The 20,981-nt window shown below is 41.8% G+C and overlaps 2 protein-coding genes across 2 annotated transcripts in view; both read left to right on the plus strand.

Moving 5' to 3' along the window:
• Positions 1-12,819, plus strand: part of LOC101358796 (zinc finger protein 660) — a 29,104-nt gene extending 16,285 nt beyond the window's left edge. Inside the window, exons 1-2 of the mRNA XM_012554343.2 lie at positions 4,201-4,648; positions 10,546-12,819. Coding sequence (XP_012409797.1) covers positions 10,725-11,717 — 993 coding nt within the window. The 5' untranslated portion in view covers positions 4,201-4,648; positions 10,546-10,724 and the 3' untranslated portion in view covers positions 11,718-12,819. Of the gene's footprint in view, positions 4,649-10,545 lie in introns of the transcript that reaches the window.
• Positions 12,820-20,473: 7,654 nt separating this feature from the next.
• Positions 20,474-20,981, plus strand: part of ZNF197 (zinc finger protein 197) — an 18,728-nt gene continuing 18,220 nt past the window's right edge. Inside the window, 1 exon segment of the mRNA XM_023726182.1 lies at positions 20,474-20,585. The gene's annotated coding sequence lies outside the window, so the exon portion shown is untranslated.

Below are 20,981 nucleotides of genomic sequence, written 5' to 3' on the forward strand. Positions count from 1 at the left end.
ATGTGTACTACTGTTTCATGAGAAACTATTTGTTCTGTAAACCTTCACCTGAAGTACAATTAAAAAAAAAAAGCTGTAGAAGATATTTGGTGTGCAATTGGAGAAGTTGGAATATGAAATAGAATATAATATCTAATACTAGAGCCACTTGATCATATGGAGTTATTTTTAAATTTCTTAACATGACAGTGGCAGTTTGGTTATGTAGAAGAATGTCCTTATTCTTAGGAAATGCATGCTGCTGTATTTAGGATTGAAGGGTCACGATCTCTACAGTGTATTTTCATGTGGCTCAACAACAACAAAAATGTGTATGTGTGTGAGGACAGGGAGAGCTAATGTGGCAAAATGTTAACAATTGTTGAATCTAGCTAGAGGGTAGATGTATGTTTGAAAGTTTCAAAATAAAGTTTGAAACAAAGAAAAAGGGTATTATTGTTGGTTCCTTGTAATTCAACACTCGTTAGGAGGAATGCAATTTGTAATTTGAGGCAGTGTTGCGTCGGGTCTGTAGTCAGAAAACCCAAGTCTAAGTCTCAAATCATCCACTACTAGCTGTGTAACCATAAGCAAATCATTTCACATTTCTAGGCTTTTGTCTCCATATCTAGAGGATAAGGATAATATGTCATAAAATTATTCTGAGGCTTAAATTAATGCCAGTGAAGCCCCTTTATAACTTGTATCTTTTGGTCCTTTCTTATATCCTAAGAGACATATATCCTCCAACAGACTGTGAACTCCCAAAGGGAAGCACTGTATTTCCACCATTTTGACTAATAAAGTAAAACTTGACCGACTGGATATTGATTTCATTTACCCAGATATAAGTCAGAATTTCTGTGGCTGGCATGAAGATAGCATATATAATCAAGATTGAAATTGCTAAATATTTATGCAATTGTGACAAAATACTAATACCCTGGTTTCTGAACAGTGACATCATACTTGAATAAATATAGATTTTTGTAGGAAAAAATAGGCTTATGGATAAGGCTATATAAGCTGGATAAACCCATTGCCGTCGAGTCAATTCTGCCTCACAGTGACCCTATAAGACAGAGTAGAACTGCCCTACAGCATTTCCAAGGAGCAGGTGGTGGATTCGAACTGCCGACCTTTTTGGATCTCTTAACCACTGCACCACCAGGGTTCCATAAGCTGGATAGGGGCCTGGAATTTGTATTTTTAACATGAATCCAAGTGATTCTTATGCTGTCTACAATTTGTGAACCACTGGGCTAGAAGGGAGCTCTGGTGGTGCAGCAGCTAAGCACTCAGCAGCTAACTGAAAGGTCAGTGGTTCAAACCCACCAGCTGCTCTGTGGGAGAAGGATGTGGCAGTCTGCGTCCATAAAGATTTACAGCCTTGGAAACCCTATGGGGCAGTTCTACTCTGTCCTAAAGGGTCGCTATGAGTTGGAATCGACTCCACGGCAGTGGGTTATAATTTACACTTTCATATAACTTTATAGTTGTCTCATAATCAGAGATATTGTCTCAGATTATTACCCTCATTTTCCAGTTGAGTAATAGTAACATACAGCTGTTTTCAACAGAGCAGTCAAGCCAAACTTTAAAAATGTAAGTCATGGAGTGAAAACTTCATGCGAGGTTAATGTCAGAATGACCAAGAGCAGAGAGAAAAGAATTCACAGGATTCATAGAACAGGTTCTTGCCTTCTTTTGTATCTGCTAGCTAATAAATCTTTGAACATGTGGCAGGAAAAAAAAAAGTAAAAAAGATCATGTCATTCCTTGTCCCCAAACCCTCCAGTAGCTCCCCATATTTTGCAGGGCAAAATCCAAAGCCCTTATCATAACCTGTTCTTGTTGTTAGCTGCCTGTGAGTCAGCTCATGGCAGCCCCACACAAAACGGAGCCAACCGTTGTGACCTATACGATTTTCATTGGCTGATTTTCGGGAAGTAGATCGCCAGGTCTTTCTTCTTAGTCCGTCTTAGTCTGGAAGCTCCTCTGAAACCTGTTCAGTATCATAGTAACACATAATCCTTCACTAACAGATGGGTAGTGGCTATGCTAGAGGGGTGGTGGTCATACTAGAGGGGTGTTGGCCACGCCAGAGTAGTATTGGCCAAAATCAAACCAGGGTCTCCCATGTAGAAGGCAAGATTTCTACCACTGAACCACACTGCCCTCTATCATAGCCTGTCATTGTTAGTTGCTGGCTAGTCAATTCCAACTCCCGGCAGCCCCATATGGGCAGGGTAGAGCTGTGCTCCATAGGATTTTCGGGGCTGTGAACTTTCAGAAGCGGATCACCACGCCTGTCTTAGGAGGTGCCTCTGGGTGGGTTTGAACTGTCAACCTTCAGGCCACTGGTTGAGTGCTTAATCATTTGTGCCACCCAAGACTCCCTATCATAGCCTACAAGGTCCTAACTGTAATTCCCCTCCACTAGCTGGTTCAAGCCTTTGCACCTGCTCTTCCATCTGCCAGGAACACTCTTCTCCCATATATTTGCATGCCTCGACTGATCACTTGCTGTCTGTGCCTATCTTGTTGCCTGTAAAATAGTCCCAACTCCACCTCTTTCTTCCCTTACTCAGTATTATGTTCTACGTATTTGTGTGTGTGTGTGTGTCCCTCTCCCCTGACTTGAATGTAAGCTTAATGGGGCAGGGAGTTCATTTTCTTCACTGCTGTATCCACAGCACAGAACTGCCACTGAGTAGGCACTCAATAAACGTTTTTCTAACGCTGCCAATAAACAGTAGCTGATCCGGGCTTTGAAGCTGAAAGTCGTCGAGATCTGTGGAAGGAAATAGGACATTTCCACTCACCAGCCAGAGCTAGGGGTATGACTTCAGGGAGCCTCATTTGGAGAGAAGTGGCCTGGCCCCCCAGTTGATTGGTTCCTCTTCCCGCCCTAACCAAGTCTCTCCCCAGGCCCCACCACTTCAGGGCCCTCCTGCGCATTGGTTGAACTCTCCAAGCCTTTCCATCCTCCCAGCCAATGGTAGGGCAAAAACTGTGCAGGAGGCGGGTCCAGAGCCCCTGCGGATCTGGCTGGGTTCCCGAGGGTCCCTGAGGACTGCTTCTGGGGAGCACAGAGATGCGGAAACCTCCTAGTGCCTAGAAGGGCCGAAGTTAAGGCGGGAGGTCGGGGGGAGGGGACGGTGGAGTCGGTGACGTGATTCCGCCTCCGCTTTGTTTTTATATGTGAGTCTCGAGGTCTTGGTGAGCGGTCTGCGGCAGCTTGGTGTTGGGAGTTTCGGCTGGGTTCTGGGTGTGAGTGGGGTACACAGGCCGACAACCAGGCCTCTTCTACGGCTACTAGCTGCGAAAACGGAGGCGCGGCAGCCCAAGGTGTCGTTGTGGGCCGCCCTCTCCCCTCGCTCGGCGCTGCCCCTTTGTCTTGGATCTCGTCTCCGACTCCGCGTTCCTGTTCTCTCGGACCCGGCTCGTGGTGGTGACAGAACTTTGTCATCCCCGCCCTTAACCCCTGGGCTTGGCCTCAGAAAGCCGGTGGGCCGCTGGGTGGACGAAGTGCCTCCCAGCCTTTCCCTGATAATAGTGGTTGAGGCTCGTCCCAGACTCTCAGCAGCTTCTACAACCTTTGACACAGATCACCAGTCCAACCTTACTCCCATCCCCATTCCCGCTCTGCTACTAGTGAGGAATCTCGGGCCCAGAGAGGAGGGCAGAGTCTTGCCCAAGGTTACTCATTCTTTCATTTATGCAACAAATAAGTATTGAGCACCTACCCATTAGTGTGCTACCTCCCACGGTTACAGCTGTGTATAGACAGAGCTATAATCTAGTATAGAAAAAAATGAAACCAGCTTAGAGTGTTAGAAGCAGAAGCTGGGGAGTTGGGAGTCTGGTGGGGACACAAAAGATATTTTGAGGCCTAATAATACTGTTGTTATTAGTAGCTCTCCAGTTGATTCTGACTCACAGTGACCCATGTGTGCAGAGTAGAACTGCTCTAGGGTTTTCAAGGTTGTGACCTTTCGGAACTAGATAGCCATGCCTGTCTCTCCAGGTGCCTCTGGGTGGATCTGAACCGCCAGCCTTTGGGCTAGTAGCTGAGCGCTTAATCATTTGCACCACCCTTGGACTCCTAGTAATCCTAAGAAATGGGTAATCAGGAAAAAAAATTCTCTAGCTTCCCTTTGAAACCTATTTCTTCTTCACAGTAGCCTCAGCAAAGTTCCTTCTCATCCCCCTTGTGCAGATTTTCTGTGGAAAGTTGGATTGCAGAGAACTTCCTAGTTGGTATGCATTTTGCAATCAGAGGAGAGTATTGAGGCTTATAGATACCAATAAAACTGGTGAAAAGGAGTGGCTGTGGTATGAGAGAATGAGCATTTCCTTCAGACAAAGGCCTGTCACCAAGCCATATGACCTTGGGCAAATCATTCAACTTCATCTGGGAACTTCATTTTCTCATCTTTAAAAAAATTAGAATGGTCATCCATACTGCCCCAGGGTTCTATAGGAAGGGAAGTTGCCCAGGAATGAGACATTGTCCTGAGTGTCCTCTTGGAGTAGAGCTCTCAGGACTTTGTCATTTTTATTTATTTACAGTGATCAAGACCGCAACTGAACCCAAGGATGAGATCAGGCAAGATCTGTGCTGGGTAGATCCTTTCGAGTGAGGCTGCAGTACACAGGAGTGAAGGTACGTAATATCTTTCCTCGGCAGGTAAGACTTGTACTGTGACGCCTGGGGACAGGAATTCTGCCTCCTAGAGGGTATGGGGACCAGGGATGAAAAGGAGCATTTTGGAATGGCTACTTATGGAGCAGGAGAGAAGCAGATAAGTGGGAAGGGGTCCTCTGGAGCTTGAGGAGTAAAGTTTTGGGCTGGAAGGAAGGGTGATGTAGTAGAACTCAAATTTGGATGTCAGGAGATATGGGCTTGAGTCCCAGCTTACCTCTAAGTCCTAGTTTCTCCATCTCTACATTTGGATACAAACAGCAGGTGATGTGGGAGATCTCTTCGAGCTCTAACAATCTGAAGTTTCTGAGTAGTGAGTCTGGGTCATACTCTTAGGGAATTTAGACCCTTGAATGGCCCCGTTGAAACAGAATTACCAAGATTATGAATACACCTTCATGGTGTTTATCAGACAATCTGAAGCATAAACAGGATGATCAGATGGAGGTGGAGTGGTGATGTGCTGAAGATTCACCTCTCGCCATCCCCGTGCGCACTCCAGATATTAGATGAAATTCTGAACTTGTTTAATTCATCGTTTCTAATCAAACAATACTTACTGAGCATCTTTTATGCCAGGCACTGTGTGGGGTCCACAAGCCAATGTCATGGGCCCTGCTTTTTGTGGACTTACAGCTTAATGTGTGCATGTGGGGAAGGACACAGACATGCACAGAACTAATTCTAGTACGAGACAAACTAGTTTGTCCTATAAATTTCTTATGGTGTTTTTTGAAGTATAGAAATTTTTATATGGTTAAAAAACAACCATTTTCCTATGTAATATCATCTTTTCTTTTCTGCTTACGGCTTAGGCCTCTCTTGCCCTGAGATCAGTTATTGTTGTTTTTAGTTACCGTCAAGTTGGCACCAACTCATGGCAACCTTATGTATAACAGAACGAAAATTATGCCATCTTCTTGATCGTTAGTATATTTGAGTCCATTGTTATGGCTATTGTGTCAGTCCATCTCACTGAGAGTTTCCCTTGTTTTTGCTGACCCTCTACCAACCTTGATGCCCTTTTATAACAGTTGATCTTTCCTGATGACGTGTCCAAAGTAAGTAGGCCAAAGTGTCACCATCTTTACTTCTAAGGAGCATTTCTGGTTGTATTTCTTCTAAGGCTGATTTGTTCGTTTTTCTGGCAGTCCATGGTATATTCAATATTCTTCACCAATACTACAGTTCAAATTCATCAGTTCTTCTGCCTTACTTTTTCATTGTCCGGTTTTTACATGTATATGAGGTGATTGAAAAGACCATGGATTGTGTCAGGTGTGCTTTAGTTATCAAAGTGACATCTTTGATTTTTAGAACTTTAAAGAGTTCTTTTGCAGCTGGTTTGTCCAATACAGTACGTTGCTTGATTTCTTTATTGCTACTTCTGTAGATACTGATTGTTGATCCAAGGAGAATGAAATCATTGACAGCTTCAATTTTTTCTCCATGTATCATGAGGTTATTTACAGGTCCAGTTGTGAGGATTTTTGTTTTCTTCACACTTAGGTGTAATCTATACTGAAGGCTGTCTTTGACCTTGGTCAGAAGTGTTTCAAGTTGTCTTCATTTTTGGCAAGCAGGGTTGTGTCATCTGCATATTGCAGGTTGTTAGTAGTCCAGCTCCTCAAGTTATTTGTTCAGCATACAGATTGAGTAAGTAAGGTGGAAGGATACAACCCTACCACATACCTTTTCCAGTTTTAAACTACTCAGTATCCCCTTGTTCTGTTTAAAAAGCTGCTTCATGATCCATGTACAGGTTCCTCATGAGCACAATTAAGTGTTGTGGAATTCCCATTCTTTGTAATGCTATCTATAATTTGTTATGGTCCACAAAGTCTAAACCTCTGATATTTTCTTCTAGCTTTTGACTTTTTCCTTTCAATGTTTACATTTCACTTATCTGCCTGTCTAGAGTTTGTTTTCATGTATTGCCTCTTATTCCTCACTCTGTAGCAGCTAATCAGTAACCAAGGACCCTGTGACCATTGCTCAGAGGAATCTGAACAGACAGGTGATGCTGGGGAGCTAAAGGAACAAGGCACCTCTGGGTAAAGGCTCTCTCTCTCTTTACGCTTCACTATTTTCTTAGAGGCTCAAATGGATAGTGGTCCTGGGATCAGAAGACTCACGCATCAGTCTGTGGGTCAGAGAGCTGTGGGCCTCATTGTTCCTCATCCATTCTTCAGTAGTCTGAGAATGTGCATTTGTGTACAGTGTCTGGTGTCCCGCTGCCCCGTGGCCTGATCTTTTCCTCCTCCTACTTCTCCAGCCAAGACCCTACTTTCCTAGTGCCTGGGAAGTCTCCTAGAATTACTTAAGAAATTTCACATGCAATCAGGCAGAGAGAAAACAGTTAGATTTCCCTTTGAGCAACTCTCCTCAAACTGGCCCTTCTTGGTCGCCTGACAAATCATGTCCCTTCCTCAGGACTCTGGGCCTTCTTCACAGCACATCTCTGGGCATTTCCCTTCTCCCTACCTTCCCCTTCTTACCCACCTCCATATCTCAGTAAGCTTATACATTTTTGTGACTTCCTTTGTCCTCTCTGTCTTACTGTTCTCAAATTTGCATTCCTGGCATATTCCTCTCCTTCTTCAACCAGTTTTGCCACGTCTTCATCTCTTTTAGCAACACTACTATTATTGATATCCGTGCTTACCTGAAGACCTTGGCTTTTTTCCTCCCATCACCCTCTGTGTCCAGTCTGATATCTGTGGATGCATTCCTGGACATGACTGAGTTTCATTGTTCTCTCTCCTAATTTTTACTGTCCTAGGCTAGGGTCTTATAGTCTCATTTATTTGTTCATCTATTCAACAAACACTTATCAGGCATCTTCAAAGTGCCAGGCCCCCAGTGGTCACCCATACTGCATTCCTGAGGTTGTTGCCCAAGTCATTTCCCTTCCTCCATTCTTTTTCCCCCTCTAATCCCTCTGGACTATTCCTAAAGCATTATTTTCCTAACGTCACTTTTGGGTAGTGTGACACAAAATTTATTGTCTAAACTGGGATACTTTTCTGAGTTAAGGAGGGCACTATTATGAAATAATAATGCTAGGATAGTAGTTATAAACCAGAACTGTTCTGGGCAAACCAGAATATATGATCTCCCTACTCCTAGGGTAACATCTCTTGAATCCTTTTTTTAAAATTTCCCTTAACTTACTCCCCATGGGATGCCCCAGCTGCCTGTCTCCTCTGTCCTCCACTTCATGAAGCTGAGGAGAAACATGAATGTGCTGGGGGGAGGGGCGTGGGCAGTACAAAGACTGGGGAAGATGAATGGCAATACTTGAACAACTATGTTCTTGACAAGTGAGAAAGAGAAGGAAAGTAACAATAGAGGATAATAGCAAGATAGAAAATGGAGAAGAAAATTAAGAGTAGATTCCATTCTTCTGTTTCAAGCTGGTTTCCCACTGACCATCACATTATGTCCATCTTTTCTGTCTTGTATTTTCCAGTCTTCTGTAATCTGACTCACTTCCGCCAACTTGATTCTTTCCTTCAACAAAAAAGTGTTGAGCGCTTACTAAGTCTCTGACACTATTCTAGGTGCTAGCAATACAATGGTGAACAAAATGGACAAAAATCTTCATGAAGGATTACATTATAGTATAATTTCCCACTTATTTTGAGGACACCAACCCTATGCCAACTTCCTTTTGAGAAAATAATTTCTGCATATCCTCTAGGGCTTAGCCTAAGTTTTGCCTGTTTTAAGAATCTTACACCAAGCATATTCTAAGCTCCAATAATTCCTCCCTCCTCTACCCCCTTCAGCTCCTGATTGAGTACCTTGTAATTTACTCTCTTTTAGTTTTGCCATTCTGCTCATTGTAAGCTCCTTAAAGGTAGAGGTGCCATTTCATGCTTCTTTAAATTTTCCTCATGTTAGACCCAGAACAGTGATATATACGGGGTAAAGTGCTCAATAATTGCTAGTTTAAGAAATATGTGAAGAAAAGAGAGAGTTTCAGGGAAAACTAGAAATGGAAAAGAAAATCAGAAAGAACCATCAACTTTCTCACAGAGAGAAATTCTGAAAGTGAGTTCACTTGCTATCATATCTGCTTTGCAATCCCCTGGCTTCTCACTGATTTTCCTCCACCTGCTTCATCCTATTAGGTTAGGAAAGGTAGCAGCATGTGGATGTGGGTGTGTTCTCAGGATCTTGGCAAGAATCCACCCTCCCCTACCATTCTCTCTGCTTACTCTTCATATCTTGGTCATATCATGAGTCTGTGTGTGCATGTATGTATGGAATCAGCCACATCTGCATTTCCAAGATGTGAATTCCAGCCTCCTCTACCCCTTCTCAGCTCTCTTCTCTTCGTGCTGGTCTTGAGCACTCACCATTGGATGTGGCTTTCCTCCAGAGAGTGTGACTTAGTTTATTAGAGAGCTATGAGACAGTAGAAACTGGTAAGACTTTTTTAAAAAAAGAGTAGGCAGTACTGCAAAATAATTTCATTCTTTCTGACCAAATAACCCACTCATGGAACATTTATCCAAGGAATATATTTCATCAAGAAGAAAACATTGTATTATAAAATGTTCATGATAGCATTATTGATTGTGGTTGAACCTCGGGGAACTACAGAAATGTCTAACGAGCAGAATGGTAGATAAATGATAATGAATCCAACTGCTGGTGTATTATGTAGCCACAAAACGAGCATGTGATGATTAAAGAGCAATGTGGAAAAATTATGTGGAAGAAGTAGGATGTAAATTTATCTAAAGTATGTTTGTAACTATAGGATTATATATATATGGACAAGTCTAAAAAGGAACACCGTAAAAGGAAATTAGTTACGTTAGTATTGCGGAGTTATCTTTCAGTTTTGTTTTTTTTTTTTTTTTTAATAACCCAACCCCCTCTAGATTTGAGGTCTGCTGGCATTACCTATGTTCAGAGTTACATGTCAAACCAGTTGGGAAATTCCTGCTCATCCCTGATAATTTGGTTGCATGTATCAATACCTCTTGGTTGTGCTGTCCTCTACTATCATCCTTCTATCTCTAGGTACTTTACTAGTATATAATGTGAGTTCCTATCAGAGTCTCCCCTGCAATGGTTTAATTAACCTCCCTCCACAGTTTCACTTCTCAGATTCATCCAATAGACTCAGTCTGTCAGAGTGATAGTTTGGTGAAAAGTAGACAGCCTAAACTGGCACATAAGGCTGGATTCAGCTACAGACCAGCCCTTAGGAAATAGGCTATAATGTGATGAGGCTCCCATATTGGAAGAATTGGGTTACTCCTTATTAAGATAGGACTTAATTACAGGGATGTAGACAGGGGCCTAGTACCTGGACTTAGAGTACAAAATGAAATCTTAGTCATACTCTAAGATAATTGCTGAGAACCTATTTTGTGCCAACCACTGTATTACTAATACTAGGGGAATAGGTCAGCAAGCAGTAAAAGACAAACTATCTGAAGATTGGTAAGTTGAGCTACGAGCTAAGGTGTTTTCGGTTCACTTTTGCTAGGGATCAGATTATAGTTGAGCATGACATTAGGGGTTAGTTGGCTCTAGTTCTGAGAGTAGAGGATGTGGAGGGAGGAAACCAGAGTGGATTTTATACTATTCATTGCTCAATCTGATGCTGGACCTCTTGGGCTCCTTTCAGCTCCCAGCTTTCCATAAGCCTTTACTTTGGTCTCCCTGTCTATATCTAGCCTCATTTCTGTTACCTTCTTTGATCAGTTCTCCCTGCCTTTGAAGATTTACCCTTCCATGTGAGACCCTGTGGTGTGTCTCATCTTGTTGTTCTTGAATTTATCCTTCCTCTAGTACAGAGAACAGGTGACATGTGCAATTTCTGTTTCTCATGTCAGATGGTGAAACTGGGACTGAGAAAGTGTTGATTCCAAAGCCTCATTCCTGAAAAATCAGAATCTCATTATACTTTCAAGACGACTCCACACAGGTGTTGCCAAGGAAGTTAAAATTTAGCAAGCCTCTGAAAAGAAAGAGAAGACTAAAGAGGCCACTGAGATGCTCCAAGCAGGAGAAAATGAGAAGAAAGACAAGAAACTTCAAACAAAAGATAGTTAAGGACAATAAAACACTCACAGAAGTGAGTGACCAGAAATCTGAAAAAGATGGTAGTCAGTGCTCCAACTCTGCAACAAACAAGACAGTTCAGGCTGAAAAGAAACATATATGTAATGAGTGTGGGAAAGCCTTTAGTCAGAGTGCAAACCTTACAGTACATGAGAGAATCCACACAGGAGAGAAGCCCTATAAGTGTAAGGAATGTGACAAAGCCTTCAGCCATAGCTCCAACCTTGTGGTTCATCGGAGAATTCACACTGGACTGAAGCCCTACACATGCAGTGAATGTGGGAAATCATTCAGTGGTAAGTCACACCTCATTCGGCACCAGGGAATCCACAGTGGGGAGAAAACTTATGAAAGTAAAGAGTGTGGGAAAGCCTTTAGTCGGAGTTCAGGTCTTATTTCACATCACAGAGTTCACACTGGGGAGAAGCCCTACACGTGTATCGAGTGTGGGAAAGCCTTTAGCCATAGTTCAAACCTTACTCAACACCAGAGAATGCACAAAGGAAAAAAAGTTTACAAATGTAAGGAGTGTGGGAAAACATGTGGTTCTAACACAAAGATTATGGACCATCAGAGAATTCACACCGGGGAGAAGCCTTATGAATGTGACGAGTGTGGAAAGGCTTTCATCTTGAGAAAGACCCTTAATGAACATCAGAGACTTCATCGCAGAGAGAAACCCTACAAATGTAATGAATGTGGGAAAGCTTTTACTTCTAACCGAAACCTTATTGATCATCAGAGAGTTCACACTGGAGAGAAACCCTATAAATGTAATGAATGTGGGAAAACCTTCAGGCAGACTTCTCAAGTTATTCTACATTTGAGAACCCACACAAAGGAGAAACCCTATAAATGCAGTGAGTGTGGGAAAACCTATCGTTATAGTTCGCAGCTTATTCAACACCAGAGAAAACATAATGAGGAGAAAGATATCTCATAAATAACATATATTATTGGTAGTAGGGTTTATTGCTACTTTTCTGAAAAACAATTTGTCAGTATCATCAACCTTAGTTCTATTTCTAAGAATTCATATAGGGAAAGTAATCAGAAGTGAACAAAGACCAACAAAAGGAAATTCATGCCAGCATCATATACAATTATAAGAAAAAAAAAAGGTTTTCAACAGTATAAAGTTTAAATGAATGATAATCCATCTCGTAAGACTGGTTTTGCAGCCATTATAAGTATTTTTAAAGAATATTTGATGCCATGGAGAAATTACTTGGATTAAATGGAACATAAATGAAAGAAACAAATGATGAAGAATGATCCAATAAAAACCATATATATATATACACATATACATGGGAAAAAATGAGGAGGAAATAAATCAAGCCAAAATGTTAACAGTTATTATTTCTGGATGATAGGATCACAGGTGATTTCGATTTTCTTCTTTATACTTTTCTATGTTTTATACATTTTCTACAATGAGAATGTATTACTTTTATATTCAGGAAAAAATGTATTTTTTAAATGCAATGAGCACATGCTCATTTTCACTCAACAGTGTTATGAATAGTGCATAGAACATAACAGTCTAAAGTCCTAGGATTGTACCCTAATGTTGTCATTTAGTAGCAGTGGAGCCATGGGCAAGTCACTTCCTTTGATAACCTGTTTCCTATTTAGTAAAATCATAATGTGAGTCAGTTTTGAGATAAGCTGACTTAAAAATTTTCAACCGACTTTGGGATCAGAGAAATGTGTATTCTAATCCCAGATGTGCCACTTAATAGCTTTTCAATTTTGGAAAAGTCACTTAACTGCTCTGAGTCTCAGACTTAACTATAAAAAGGGAATACCTACCTCACAGAGTTGTTGTGAGGTTTAAATGAGGTAATGCATGTATCGTATGACAAGCCTGACACATGTTAAGTAATAATAAGTGTAGGATATTGGAGCAGTGTTTCTAAACACTTGGAGTGAATCAAGGTAAATTTTACGGTACCATTTAGGATATTTTCAAGTGTAAAGAACAGAAAACTAAGTAATAGTAGCTTAAACCTTAAGAACAGTGATTGTTGATTTATGCGGAAGTATAGAGGTAAGCAATTCCAGTTTTGGTTTGGCAATCAGCAGTTCACCACACTTCCATCTTTACTCCATAATCATCAGCATATTGGCTTTTTTTTTTTTTTTTTTGTATCCTTATGGTTGTCAGATGGTGGCCACAGCTGCAAACCTTTTTCCTCACACCCTCCTTTCAGAGTTAGGAAGTGAAGGAAAGGAGCTGGGGCTTTCTCCTTTCATTACTGAGAAAAATCTTTCCCAAAAGGAGGGAAGGTTGCTGAGCAGTCAGTACTGCAGATGCCCATTAACTTCCCCTACCTTTCTTTATGTCTAGCCCTTCGAGAAGGCCTTAACCCGCCTTCAGCCCGTATTTAAAACTTATAAGTCTCTAGCTCAAAATCCGTCTGGGAACGCTTAGAATTTCCCCATTCTTAGGCCATTTCTATTTTTCCTTGTATATAGCAAGTCCCTAAACGAATGCCATTTGTCTTATACACAAACCCATTGCCGTCAAGTCCGTTTCGACTCATAGTGACCCTATAGAACTGTCCCGTAGGGTTTCCAATGCTGTACTCTTTATAGAAGCAGACTGCCACATCTTTTTCCCACAGAGCAGCTGGTGTGTTTGAACCACCGACCTTTTAGTTAGCAGCTTAGTGCTTAACCACTGCGGCACCAGGGCTCTTATGCACATAGTGGTTTATTATCAGGAAATACTGAGGATATATTATCTCACATAATCCTCACAACATTTGTACAAGAAAACTGAGTCTCAGTGACTGACTAGTAAGTGATGCAAGCCAGAATTTGAACTCAGATCTGACTGCAAAGTCCATGCTTTCTTCATTATACCAAAGTGCCTCTATCTACCATGGTGGTTCTGTATTTGGGAGACCACTCGGGGTCCTTCTGGGTAGCCACCTCTGTGAAAGGTGATTGAATGTGGACAATTGCTTGACCCTTGCTTCATAAGGAAGATTCTATCAGTCATCTGTGGGTTAGATTTATGGCCTAGCTCTGCACCTTGTACTTTAGTTTTAAGGTTTTTGTATTTCTTCCTGGCTATTACTAGAAAGAAAGTGAAGAATGTGAAGGTTGTATATTTGTATGAAAAGTGATTGTTTGGTTTTGCCCTATTTCGATAGAATAGTGGCTTATACATAATTTTGTAATATAATTTTTCTTTGCACATTATTCAAAGTAGGGTATGGAGGGCCTTCAACAGATTTGCTGCATTCTGGGGCTAGGACTGTATTGTCTATCACCCTTGGATGGGTACTTCCCCAGGGATCTACGTGAACACGAGGGTAGGCTGACCGACTTGTGGCAGTAGTTAAACAGCACTGTAGCAGTAAGGGTGCTTCCATCGTCTTTTCCTTGGCACATGTCCTTCCAGAATAAACAAAGGGGTTTGTAAGTATTCTTCCATGCCTTTTGTCATGCCAACCATCCTCTCCTGCTGACTGTCTGTACTCCTTGTCTGTACTCCTCATGAGCAGTGTCTACTGGCCCTGCCAAAACTTCCTTAAGAAAACAGGCAATTTAGCTGCCTGTATGGCAGGATTTTTTTTTCTTTTTTTTTTAATTGAGCATTTATTATTGCTAAACAGGACTGTTGATGTTTTCTGTAGCATTGAGCGGATATTCTCTGACCAAAACATTTTCCCATTGTATGTCATAGTGTCTGAAATTCTTTCTTCAAATAGGCTCTCTTTTTCATCTTAAAAGACTTTATTATCTCCAAGAATAAATCCCTTCAGTTCATAAAAATGATAACACAAATTAATGAAAAAGAGAACAGGAGTCATAATGAAAGAAGTTCTGATACATGCTACAACATGGATTAGCCTTGAAAACATTATACTGAGTGAAATAAGTCAGATGCACGCGGGCAAATATTGTATGACCTGATTTACATGAAATATCTAGAATAGGCAAATCCATAGAGACCAAAGTTTATCAGTGGTTACCAGAGGTGGGTGGGGAGTTATTGCTTAAGAGATACTGAATTTCTCCTAATAGTGATAAAAAAAAAAATTGGAAATGGATAGTGGTGATGGTTGCACAACATGGTGAATTTAAGATCAATGTCACTGAATTGTACATGTAAAAATGGTTGAAATTGCAAATGTTTTGTTATTATATAATTCTCCACAATAAAAATTTTTTAAGGAAAAAATAAAAAGTAAATACCTTCTAGGAAGGGTAGATACCATGTCATCTCAAACGCAGACATCTAAATGCAGAACATACGCTTACATATGTGTACCACAATGTGTGCTGAATGCAGAAGAGCTTCACATATTTGTCCCGGGCAAAAAAAAGATAAGTCTTTTTTTGGAGGCCTTCCACCACCCCCTAGGCCTACATATGTCTTGAGCTGTAAGAGTAATGCTGACAAGTAGCCCCTGTAACCCTTTCAGATAAATATCCTGAAATATAATTTGAACTGATCACCCACCTTCCTCCATGATTACCAGCTGTTTGCCTCAGTCATAGTTGAAGCATCCAGCCCTTAATTTTTTTTTTTAATTGCTGTGCTTTAAGTGAAAGTTTACAATTCAAGTTGGTCTCTTATACAAAAATTTATACATTGTTATGTGACCGTAGTTGCTCTCCCTATTCCGTGACAGCACACTCCTTTCCACCCCGGATTTCCCATGTCCATTCAACCAGCTCCTGACCCTCTGTGCCTTCTCATCTTGCCTCAGGACAGGAGCTGCCTGTTTGGTCTCATGTACCTACTTGAGCTAAGAAGCACACTCTTCACGAGTATCATTTTATGTCTCACAGTCCAGTCTAATCTTTGAAGGGTTGGCCTTGGGAATGCCTTACCTTCTTTCAAGCCCATTCATGCCACCCTGTAGAATTTAGAGTCCATCTCTTTGTGTTTTCTTTACCTTCTTATTCTAATGGAAGCCTGGTTATTCCCTAAGGGCATTGCTGCCTCTGCATTTCTTCAAGTGGTAGTTTTGTCTCCCTCAACCCACATAGCTTTCTATCCTGCCATTTCTTCTCAATTCATCAAAAACCCAGCTCTTTTGAAATGCACATCACTAACTAGACTGCTATTACCCTCCCATGTTTTTGTCATCTGCTGGCCTCCTGTGCACTTTCATTCATTCACTTAAGTTTGTAGTACCCTGAACATTCCTGAGGAATACAAAGAGGCAGTATTTTTAGCCACAGATGTTTGTGTACAGTTGCTTTTCTATGGAATAAAAATAAAGGTCTCTTTTTAGTTGGGAGGAAAATGTGAAATCTCATTTTGTATAGCCTTGATTAAAGGGAAATATGTAAGACTTCGAATCCTGTATAGTGAGGAAAATATCTCCCTGGACTTAGAGATATTTTGCATAGATAGTATATGCTGTGTTAGGTCTTAATCTTTTCAGTACCCAGTTATTTTATGCTTTGAATTTTTTGTTTATACCATATGTTTTAATTAATGGAAGCATGCTGAATCATTGAGTGTATCTGAATTTTTGGTAGGTAGTATGGATTTTTTGCTTGCCCCCTCCCACAATCCTGTCCTCAGAGTATGTAGTACATATGTGTACCCCTAATTCTACCTTGGAGTCCAGAGGTACATGTGTGTACCACTTAAAAATTTTCAAACTCCATATTTTACCTAAAAGAATACATCGATTCAGCATCACCTCATACAATACCCTGTAAAAACAGTGATTTGTAGCACACACCCATTTCTTCAGTTTTAAACAGTCATAAAGACACCTGCCTTGCAGTAGCAGGCACTGTCAGTGGGAAAGCAGCTTCCCAATAAACTCCAGAGACTGAAAAAGTAAGTGGTCACTATATGTACTGTCAGGTCTGAAAGAGTTAACTTGGAGCTGAGAAGAAAACTGAAACCAAAAAGAACTTTAAGTTGCCAAATAATTCAGTTGTATAAAAATCTCTTAAAACTAAATTTAATTTCAGCCCTGTATCCCCAGTGACAGATTTCCTCTTTTGGTTTTTCTAATCAATATAAATAGAAAGGGATGCTCATATTGTCAAATTGTTTTTTGTAACTGAATCATCTTTTATCACCTCTGATGTTATAAAACTGGAGTCATAAAACTCTTTGCAGAAAATAGTGATAATTTCGCCAATAAACATCTGTTATTACAAAGATTTTTTTTTCTTTTTGCTTCCTTTCTTTGTTCAGAGTGAGAAGAAAACAGCTCAGTCTGCTTTTCTTTAAGCAGCTGACTGTTTTGGGAATGAAGAAACGATTCTGGCTTTTCTCTGATTCAATCACAACATGGAGTTTGTTACTTTCACACGTGTAATACTTAATACTCTCTAGCCATTAGAAATTTTCCTTGTGTTATTCCCTTAGAGGACCTGTGTAGACATTTAAGAGTACCAGCTCCTCTACCTGGCCTCACCTATGTTTCAAATCTCTACTATTATACAGACCTCAGTTGGCTGCATAAAGCCAGCCATGTTCCCCAAAGTCCACTTTTGTTCCAGAGGGTGGTTTGTGGAAGTGAAAAAGCGAGATGACATATTCCTTCCAAGCAACATAGATACAGGACCTGACTATTTCCCACTCCTACTGATCATTTCAAATCCAGATGGCACAATTTGACTATATGGATTGTAGATATACAAACACTATAACTAATCTCTAAAACTATTTTAGACCAGTAGATTCCAAATCCTGGAATTACAAGGGCCAAGCTTATACCCACAGATAAATTTCCCAGGTCTACCAAATCAGCATATCTGGAGTAAAAACAAACAAACTCGTAGCTGTTGAGTTGATTCCAACTCATAGCGACCTATAGGACAGGGTAGAACTGCCCCATAGGGTTTCCAAGGCTGTAATCATTACAGAAGCACACTGCCACACCTTTCTCCCATTGAGCCACTGGTGGGTTCAACCCCTCAACTATTTGGTTAGCAGCTGAGCACTTAACCACTGCACTACCAGGCCTGCTGTGTTACCTACTTTTTGCACCTAGACTTTATTGTTTCTTTGCATGTCTCATAGCTTTTTGTTGGAAATTGGACATTTTAGATAATATAGCTTCTCTGGGTACTGGTCTCCTTCTCTCATTCCTGGGCTTGCTATTGTTTGTTTAGAGACTGGCAGTATTATTTTAGTAAAATCTATTCCCCACACCACCACAGTGTGAAGCCTCTGACATTGCTCCTCAGAGGGCTCAGCCTTGGGCTATGGAAAACAGCTTGGCCATTCTAAAAAAGGTTAACATAAAACTAACATATGAACCTGCAGTTCTCCCCAAAATTCATGTCCTTCCCATGTACAAATCACTTTCACCTTATCACATCATCCCAAAAGTCTTAACACATTCCAGTACCAACTCTAAGTCCAAAATTTCAACTTTTCAATCATCTAAAACATGTATGGGTGAGACTCTGGATGTGTACCACCCTGGGGCAAAATTGCTTTCCATCTGTGAATCTGTGATACCTAGAATACAGGTTAGCTGCTTCCAAAATACAATGGTGGACATTTCCATTCCAAATAGGAGAGATTGGAGAAAAAGAAGTTTTTTGTGTGTGTAACTAGTAACAGTGCAGGGGACATTGGTGGCTCAGTGGTAGAATTTTCCTTACAGATAGGGTTGTTCATGTGACACAATTTTGGCCAATGAGATATAAAAGAATCACTGGGTGGGATGCGTTTTGTCCCTCCCCTTCTTCTCTTTTGTGAGAAAGGCTATACTGGAGGTAGAACAGCCATATTATGACCATGACATGACAGAGTAACAGCCACACTAAACAGAATCTATCCATCTATCTGGCAGAAACGGTTAAACGTTCAACTACTCGCTGAAAGGTTGGGGACTTTACCTCTTCACTTATGTCCCCAGTGCCTAGAACAGTGCCTGGAACATGGTAAGCATTCAGTTAATAGTTGTTGAATGAATGAGTAGAACCTGAAATATTTAACTAAGAGTTTAATGAAAGTCAGGAGAGAACACATAGAAATAAACAATGCACCTCGCTCATTCGATAGACATTCATTGAGCCCCTAATATGGGTCCAGATTTGTGCTTTGGTGCTAGGTATACATGGAATCCACATAGACATGGCCCTTGCCTTTTTTGAAGCCTGATTCCAGCCTCAGCCCGACAGAGGGAGTTTCAACTCCAGAATACCCAAACCTAAGAGACTGAGGACTAAGGAGAGTTTCAGGCTTCCGTTTTCCTTTTATCAGACTGACCTGTACCCAGGGTGATGGGCAACTGGAATGACCACCTCCTTCAGAGGAGATGGTGTCCCCCCATCTGCACATGACCTTACAGCTACAGCTTGATTATTGTGTCATTACCAGTATACCATCATCTCATCACTTGTGCAAGAGATACATGCACAGTAAGTGAATTCACAAGGGAGTGATTTATAAGCCATGTTATTTACATGTGGGAAATGTCATAGGCTCTGGAACAAACTAGAAAAGTCATCCACACGGTCATTCAGACGTGAGCAATTACAGTCATGCATCGCTTAATGTCCACAATATGTTCTGTGAAATAGGGCGTTAAGTGATTTGGACTTTGTGTGAACATCATATGACAGGCAGTCCCCAGGTTACAAACGTCTGACTTACGGAAAACTGGTACCTAAGAACGGACTGCCATAAAGCCTATTAAAAATCTGAGTGAAATACTATGGTTTGTAATAACAAACACACACACTACTTTGTGACGCTCATGAAAACATTGCGTAGTTTGGACATGTTTAAGTGTTTATATGCATACTATTGCTGTTGAGTCTATTCTGGCTCATAGCAATCCTACCGGACAAAGCAGAACTGTGCCATAGGGCTTCCAAGAAGCGGCTGGTGGGTTCGAACTGCCAACCTTTTTGTTAGCATCCGTAGCTCTTAACCACTGCGCCACCACGGCTTCTTTATATGCATCAGCCAGACCCAAACCCGGGTCGAGTCAATTCCAACGGATAGCAACCCTACAGCGACCCTAAAGGACAGAGTAGAACTGCCCCCGTAGGGTTTCCAAGGAGCAGCTGGTGGATTTGAACTGCCGACCTTTTGGTTAGCAGCCATAGCTCTTAACCACAGTGCCACCAGGGCTCCCTTTATATGCACAGAAAGGTAAAATACATACTATACGCTAAGACAAACATTTAACTAACTGACACTAAATAAGAAACTTATCTACCTGTTCCAACTTACCTACAAATTTGACTTAAAGACAGCATTAGGAACGGATCTTGTAACCTGGGGACTAGGTGTATACAAGAGATATGAGATAACGGGTTATGTGTGAGAAGCTGTTGTGTTGGCTATGTACGGTTATGATACTTTACATTCTCCGGATTTCTGTACTCTATTATAACCTTATGGGACGAAGAACATATGGAAGTTGCCTGAACAGACTGTACTCCCTATCAACCTCAATTGCAATGCAAATCAAAACAGAGAGGTCCAACTCCCTCAGGAGGCAACAAGCGCCCTGAGGGCTTGGGCCGTGCCATTCATCTCTGCATCCATCCTCACAATCTGGAAAGCAGCAGCCCCCGCTGAACCCCTATTGAGAAGAATTTGGAACCATGGCCCCAAGAGCCCCGCCCCTCCCTGCCTCCTAAAGAGAAAAGCAAGGTACCACAGAGATGTAGCTTTCTAGAGAGCCCGACGGTAGGGAGGGAGATACTGAGCGACCGGAAGTAGCGGTATCTGCGGGTCAGCCATTTTTCTGGGCTTTGGTTGCCGCCGGCCCCTATTTTGGTGTCAACTTCAGGTGTGTAGGTGCCGAGGCCACGTTACCCAAGGCCAGAGCCGCCGCGGGAGCTCCCGGTGAGCGGGCTGAGCTTGTGGGCGGGTGGGCGTGCGCGGCTGGCGGCCCTGGCGCCGGCCTGGGCTCGCTAGGGCCGTGCATCGCTGGTCAGCAGCATCCCGGCACTGACCCCCAGCATGGTCTCTCCTGCCCGGTGTCGGAGTTCGTCACCGTGGCTTCGGCTTGGGCATGCAGCCGGCTCGGGAAAGGTATTGAGAGCAGCATCTCTTGTGTGCGTCTCAGAACTGGTGCTGGAGGCAAATTGAATCTTTTTGCCGCATTGAGTGCTGCTCCCTCAGGAGCCAGGTTTTCCAGCTCAGGCCATTTCGTTCCTCCTGTCTTCTTTGAGGCTGATGCAGAGTAACTGCTTTGGACTTCCCCAGAGTAGTAGCTGCAGACACTTTTTTTTTTTTTTT

This window comes from Trichechus manatus, unplaced genomic scaffold, assembly GCF_000243295.1.
Source record: "Trichechus manatus latirostris isolate Lorelei unplaced genomic scaffold, TriManLat1.0 scaffold00001, whole genome shotgun sequence".
Lineage (NCBI taxonomy): Eukaryota > Metazoa > Chordata > Mammalia > Sirenia > Trichechidae > Trichechus > Trichechus manatus.